Below are 7,793 nucleotides of genomic sequence, written 5' to 3'. Positions count from 1 at the left end.
GAGCCTAACCCGACTCTGAGACCTTTATTAGGCAAGTTAAAGGAAGTCCATGGCAGGAGACCGTCACTAATGGACTAAACTACTCCAACTAAAGCAAGTAATTCCCTTTGACTCATTACCAACCAATATGGGATTATACCACACTTGACTATCCCAATAATTTCCCCCTCAAATATGAAACCCACATTGATATGCTCCCCAACAATGGGGACACAACCCTCCTCTAATCAATCACCAAACTAGCCCTAGCCCAACCTGGCTCAACGAAAGTCTCTCAGAGTACCACAAGGCCTAAGTACTCAACCCCTCTAGCCAAACACTAAACTAGCCCGAGTTAAACTTGACTTTGATGCCATTGTCAGTTTGGCCAGGGGAGCCCGTGGTGAAGGACCACCACAAATGGGATAAGCTACATCAACCACAGCATGTCTCAACCAAAAATATTAAGGCATTGGGTTTATGGATACTTCCACTTATATAGACTTCACTTAGCCCATTACCAAAACTATATCTCCCTCAAGTGTGAAAACTCCACATTGATATGTTCCATCTTTCTCCGAGTACCCCAAGTCCAAGTACTCAACTCGCCTCTAGCCAAACATCAATCTAACTCGAGCTCAACCCGACTCTGATACCATTGTCAGACAGGTCAGGGGGAGTCCATGATAAGGGACCACCACCAATGAGTTAAGCTAAACAAATCACATTAAGAAAGTCCGACACTATGTTTGAATCTGGGAAAATGTTTGAATTATTTACCAGGGTAATGAGCAGTGTACCCGGGAAAATCTCTTCCAGAAACCCCAATATGTATGGGTTTCGGCCATTGTTGCGAGGTATAGGGTTTTTGAAACACCAAATCTTTCTCTCTTACCCTCTCTAATCCGGAAAGCTGAATCTTGGTGGGACATTGAGATTACATCTCCACACTCCCATTTTGTGCTAAAAAATCCGAACCAACCTCCAAACCCAAAACCTAGATCTAATTTTTGTGTGAAAGATGAGTTCAAGTCCAAACATGGTTCCTATAGTTGTTTACTACAATGGGAGGCATTTTGAAGGTCCGAACGGTGTCCGATTTGAAGGAAAAACAAAAACGATGAAAATCAAAGTGGGCACTACATGCAATGAACTGAAGGAGAGAATTCTTCAAAAAATGGGGTCAGAAGGCATACATTCCATCCACCGCATGATAGCCAGGTTAGAGACTGTAGTGGATATGGATACAATATACTACATTGGAAACGATATAAATGATGATGAAGATGTGGAGTTCGTAACAGATGCGTTTGTTGAATGGAAAGTATTAAAATATATTGAGATATATGTTGAAGTTGATGTTGGACAATCTTCATCTTTACCGGTGCATACAACCACTACTGCACACTGTACCGGTCAAGAAGATACAGTTGTACGATCTTCTGCACCTCCTCAGGTAGCATGGGATGAGGATGAAGAGGATGAAGACGAGGACTATGTGGACAGCGAAGATGAGGGAGAACCTGAAAGTGCTATTCCAGAAGGTGATTCGTCAGACACTGACGTGGACGGTAATTTTGAGGCTGACATGAGCGCCGTAAGTCTCGGTACCCCAGCCTTGTCACCACTTCATGTCGACCCAGTCAGTAGTGGTAAGTTATTAAATTTGAATATTTGCTTTAGACAATTTATTATTTGTGGTAAGTTATTAAATTTGACATGATCTTTAGATGCAGGGTCTGAGGAGCCATTCTGGAATGAAAGCCAACATTATTCATTCATTAACTGGGCGCACCCTAATGACGAGTTGGAGATCCTATATGGCGATGATGACTTGCACGGAGGTTGGAAGTTAGGAGATCCGTTATTTGTGCAACAAGAATTTGGGTCCAAACCAGAATTGCAACATGCTGTGAAGATACATTGTATGAAGGGGCGCAGGACAGCCATAGTTGAAAAAAGCGACGAGTCAAGATTTGTTATGAAGTGTAAAAACCATGCTGACGGTTGTCCCTGGTATATGAGGGCAATTAAGCCGAAGAAGGGAGCTAACTGGGTGGTCCGTAAATGGGGTCAAGGTCACACATGCCTAAATCAAGGCCTAGCACAGGATCATAGACAGTTGGATTCAAATGTCATTTGTGCGGCTATAATGAGTATGTATTCTACTGTTTATTTAATGATTCAGATTAATTGAGAATATGGTAAAGTTAATTTTTTTTTCCAGATATGTTAAAGGAAGATCCATCCACAAGACCAGCTCTGATACAGGAGAGGATACAGGGAACATATGGATACAACATAACGTACAGGAAGGCCTGGAAGGCAAAAATGAAGGCCATCGTTAAGTTGTTTGGTGACTGGGAGAAATCGTACGCATTCTTGCCAAATTGGCTGAAGTATATGACGGAGGTGAATGTGGGTTCTGTGTTCAAACTTGATACAAATCAATGTTTTGATGAACGTCGGGTTTATACAGACAGGGCCGTATTTCAAAGGGTTTTTTGGACATTTCACCAATGCATTGAAGCATTCAAACACTGCAAGCCTATAATTCAAATTGACGGCACTCATCTGTATGGGAAGTACAGAGGTACTCTATTGATTGCAACATCTCAGGATGGAGATGGATTTCTGCTCCCTATTGCCTTTGCTGTTGTTCCTCCAGGTGAGTAAATAATTTTGCTTTGGGGTATGTGAAAGCATGTGACCCTTCTTTGCCACTTCATACTGTAAATAATTTCTGAGCTCATCCCTATTGACTTTGTTGTTGTTCCTCCAGGTGAGAGGTTGGATGATTGGTCCTGGTTTCTTAGCCTTTTACGTTTTCATGTCACACATAGGCATGGTATTTGTCTAATATCCGATCGTCATCGAAGCATCATAAGGGCGGTGAAAGACCACGGAGGGTGGCAGCCTCCATATGCTTATCATGTATTTTGTCTACGTCACATCGGAAGCAACTTCAATACCCGTTTTAGGAATGTGGAATTGAAGAAAACGTTGATGAAATTAGGTAATGTACGGTATAATTACTCACATTTTCAACCATTTGAAGAAAACGTTGATGAAATTCACTAACCAATGCATATGTCATGGTTTTTTGCAGGGTACACATGTTCAAAGATAAATTTCGACATTAGGTACAAGGAATTTATCGAGAACAATCCTGAAGTTGCTTCATGGTTGGATGCGATTCCGAAAGAGCAATGGTGCAGGTCGTATGATGAGACAGGACGTAGGTTTGGTCATATGACAACTAACCTATCTGAGTGTGTGAATAAGGTGCTTCGTGGAGCACGAAATCTGCCTATATCTGCATTGGTCAAGATGACATTCAGTAGACTCGTTGAGTATTTCGTCAAGAGACGTGAAGGGATTGAAAAAGATATCTCACAAGGTTGGATAATTTCAAAGAAGGTTGAGGCAGCGTTGCAAAAAAATGATGAATTGGCTGGCACTTATCGTGTGAGGATATATGATAGTGAGCTGTTATTGTTTGAGGTTGAGGATGCCTACAATCAATCTACACACGAGGTCGGTGACATCATGAGAGTGGACTTAATCAATCGTACATGTCAGTGTGGTAGGTTTACAGCAAGGAGGTATCCCTGCAGTCATGTATTAGCAGTTTGCAAGGTAGCCAAGCTAAACCATTATGATTATGTGGATCATGTTTTCAAAATTCCAACCATTGCTAAAGTATATGCTGCACACTGGTTTCCTATTGGCAATGAATTGTTGATTCCATCCGTTGTTGGGCCTACTGTAATTCCGGATGCTCAGTTGGTACGTGCAAAAGGAAGACCAAAGTCTTCAAGGATTCAGAATGAGATGGATTGGGTTGAGTCTCAACCCTCTAGCAGTCAGAGCAGATGTAAGCATTGCAAGCAAGTTGGACATAACATTCGTACATGTCCATTGAGACTAAGACAAGCATGATTACGTATTGTTTTTGTGTAGTACTTTGTTTTGTAATGACAATCACTTTACGTATTGTTTTGTTTCCTTGTACCCTAAACTTTATCTTGTATTAGTTATGTATTGTGTTGTTGAAATGTATTGTTGAACTGTATTCTTGTGTTGTTGAAATGTATTGTTGAAATGTATCCGTTAAGTTTAGCGAGTCACTCGTTCCGTATTGTGCAATCCGAATGTCTACCATACCCATTTACCCCTTCCCCGAGTCAGTTAAGGTTATTGTATTACACATCAATTACCAAGATGCTAACAAAATGGATTGAACAGCACCTGCTGCTGCATCTGCAACTGGTCTACCCGGGTAACTCGTAATGATATACCCGAGTACATCCTACCCGGGTAGACTAGTTCGTGGTACCCGGGTAGACCAGTTGCAGATGCTGTTGCAGATGCTGTATTGGCAATTTTTGTTGCATTTTGGTAATTGTTGTGCAATACCTACATACGGTATGACTTGGGGGTGGATTGATTTCGTAGAAATAGGATGCAGTAATCAAGATGTGCGCCAATCAAAGTTGAACATGAATATTAAAGTACTTTGGGTTGAATTGATTTCCAAATTAATTATGACAATATTAATGCAAGGTCCCATACTAATGCATAGAACCAACAAGTCTGAACGTGCGCAAAACGAAAATTTCATTCATTCAAATTTTGAACATCCAGTACAAAAACATCCATGCAATGTAGGTAAAGTTCCTAAATGTACCAAAATGACTACATTACATCAAACTAAATCAATGATATGAAACCCTATGGACACACTAATCCGATGCCGTGTCCTCCCCATTCTCTTCATCCGATTGTGTGTCATCCCCATTGTCATCATCCTCCTCCTCCTCCTCCTCCTGAGTATGGGCACCCTCGCCAATTAAACCCTCCAAGCGTGAAACCCTTGTGTCCAACCGTGCAACCCTTGTGTCCATCTGGTTTCGCCACTTGCTCGTGCTCTGTCTATATCCTCTAAAGTCAGTAGTCAGATCATATAAGGATGCCATGACATGATCAAGTGTCCATCCACCCTCAGGAGGAGCTGGTGGTCGCCGACTGCGGGTGGGACGTGTCGGTCTGACATCAACCTCAGCAACGCCATCATCATCGTCATCATCATCAAGGCCTACATCATAAACCATGAAAAACAAACTTCAATACCACATTAAAAATTAAACAACACAAAATTGCATAAACTCATAAAGACCAACACATCACCTGCAGGTGCATCCTCCATCTCAGCATCGTGGTGGAATGGGATCTCAGGTGGTTCTGGTGCCTTCTTCCACGTCCAGATACCCGCTCTGTTCGGTAGGATCCCACACTGCTTCAGGAGCCTCTCACCAAATATAGCATTCCAGCCTCTGGCGGTCTTCAAGGTCTCTGTTGCCATAGGCACTCCAAATCTATGCAGAATCTTCTGCACCAGAAATGCAAAAGGCAATTCAGCCTTCTTTGACTTGGCTGCCTTCCACATCAGTATGCATATGTAATGCCTCCAGTTCACCTGCTGACTGTGAAGGAGGGCCCACAGGATGACAAAGTCCCCTTCCAGCACCTTTGAGTGATTATGCGGGCGCTGGAAAATAATATGTGTCACCACATAATGAAGAATGCGAGCAGAAACTGACAAGTTGCTAACAGGATAATGAGCAAAATGACCGGGCTCAGCGTCTGCCCTCCTAGTCTCTGTAACAATGGTCTCCCGGTTATAATCACCAAATATATGATGGCTGTCTCCATCATATAGTGCTGCTCCTGTGACACCATCAAAATCGAACCCCAGTAGCTCCGTCCAGATAGGAGCAGTCATGATGATATCAATCCCGCAGACACGGGAAGTCAGCTCGCCTTGCGAGTAGCCAAGGTTCTGGTAGAAGGCTCTTACCATAACCTCCGAGTATGCACCGCATCTCCGCCAGGTGAAGTAAATGTGTCTGCTCAAGAAGCGGCACGATGTCAAAACGCTCTAGGTTGAAGAATGCCGAATCCAGTGATTTCGGTTCGCAGATCTTCCGGGTCATGAAAAACTTCACGAACTTCTCGTGTGAAGGAATGTCATCCTCAAACAAATATCCGAACGTCAAGTCCGGAGCCTGACTCGAAGCAGCCTGGGGCTGAGAGGATGACGACCCATCGTGACGACTCTTGGTTCTTCTCTCGGAATGGGTCACTGGCAGCTTTGAAACGCGTCGAGAGGTCATTGTGTCACACTATTAAACTGAAAAAATAACCAAAATCAGAAATTAGATACATGTTAGGGTTAGGGTTAGGGTTAGGGTTAGGGTTAGGGTTAGGGTTAGGGTTACATTCAGGGTTAGGGTAAGCGTATGACATACAAATTGATAAAATAATTCGGACAGAATCAAATGATATAAACGAAAACAATGAATCAGAACATAAATCATAACATAATTGAAAAAACTGAAAAAAAAAATGCACCTTTGATCGATTTCAATCGGTAGAAGGCAGAGAGGTTGCAAGGTCCACGAATGATGATCACAAACAAGACGAATTAGTGCAAGATTATGCCTGAAATCGCTCAAGATGACACTCCTCCAGCAGCTCTACTCGGGTACCCCTTTTGTGGGTTTTCGAAATGGGGCTGCTGGGGTATTTTAAAACCCTACCGTCGCGATTTACCCGGGTACACTGCTCCGTACCCGGGTAAATAATTCAAACATTTTCCCAGATTCAAGAACTCTACCCGGGTACACCCCTACATACTCGGGTAGATAAAAAGTTTCAAAATTTACCCGGGTAGATAATGGTGTACCCGGGTAGGCTTCGTGGTCAACGGTCAAACATGGGCAGATTGGTGTTATGTTTGTTGGGGAGGGTAAATTTTCGAAATAGTTTTGAATCAGGGGCAATTTGGTAATTAATTATTAATTAAGGGGCATAAGGGTCAAAAAGCCTACATATACATGACTTCGCTTCAAAGCGAGAGAGAAATTATTTCATACAATTTATTAGAATACTTTTTTAATATTGTCTCTATATTGGATGTGATTTTCTCACAACCATTTTCTTCATTCCAAAAACTCGTACTTAAGATTTTTAATTAAGGAAAACAAGCTTCTTATTACTTGAACAGGTTGTTTTTAGATCATAATTGTTATAAACTTCATTTTTATTCCACCAAAATACAATTGTTTCTTTAAAGGTCTGTGAGCGATACATGCTTGCGTCTTATGTATATTGGTGATGTCGTTTTGTGCTTGGCTGAAGTGAACCATTTTGGAGATTAATTTTAATCTCTGCGGCCATCTTGTTTTCACATCACTCTCATTTTCTCACCTCTATCTCAAAAGTTCTCCAAACCCCAAATTGTGCTATGGTAACGTTTTATCAGAGGTTAATTTTTTTGGTTGTTTAATTTTGGGGCTTCCTTACGAGTTATGTTTAAAACTTGTATCATGTTAATTGTGTACACTTTATACTTTGATTAATAATTTAATGCAAGTAGTCAGGAGAGTTTAAACCCATTTGCTTTGGATATAGAAAACTTACCAAGTTTTTTATCCAAGTAAATTGGTGTGGTATTTATGTCCAATGGCTCTATTTTCTTTTTCGTTGTGCCTATAAAATTGCAACAATAATATTTTTTAGGTTCCAAACTTTACAACATTTAATGCGGATGAATCAAACAAGGATTTCAACCATGTCAACGATGCCAAAAAATGGGGATAGTTTATAGGGTGGCCTTGACTCGTCCACCTGAAGCATGCTATAATTGCAGTGTAAAGAAGAAGAAGAACAATGATACTTACATTGTATCTCAAAATGACAAAAATAACCTTTAGTGTTGGGAACTCGGTTGCCTCAACTCGGCTCAGAAG

General features: G+C 41.5%; 1 protein-coding gene across 1 annotated transcript; it reads right to left on the bottom strand.

The window, feature by feature from the left end:
• Positions 1–4,631: 4,631 nt before the first annotated feature.
• Positions 4,632–5,265, bottom strand: LOC133284116 (uncharacterized). The gene is made up of 2 exons (XM_061481097.1): positions 5,170–5,265; positions 4,632–5,077 (listed from the first exon to the last, which is right to left on the bottom strand). The coding sequence occupies exons 1-2, from the start codon at positions 5,186–5,188 to the stop codon at positions 4,725–4,727; spliced, it is 372 nt and encodes a 123-aa protein (XP_061337081.1). The 5' UTR covers positions 5,189–5,265; the 3' UTR covers positions 4,632–4,724.
• Between the last annotated feature and the right edge of the window lie 2,528 nt (positions 5,266–7,793).

The sequence above is a fragment of the Gastrolobium bilobum genome, unplaced genomic scaffold, assembly GCF_033153095.1.
Source record: "Gastrolobium bilobum isolate Gb01-03AN ecotype WA unplaced genomic scaffold, APGP_CSIRO_Gbil_v1 utg14556, whole genome shotgun sequence".
NCBI classification, from domain to species: Eukaryota; Viridiplantae; Streptophyta; class Magnoliopsida; order Fabales; family Fabaceae; genus Gastrolobium; species Gastrolobium bilobum.
Note: the sequence above shows the minus strand (reverse complement) of the source record. Positions and strands in the feature narration are given on the sequence as shown.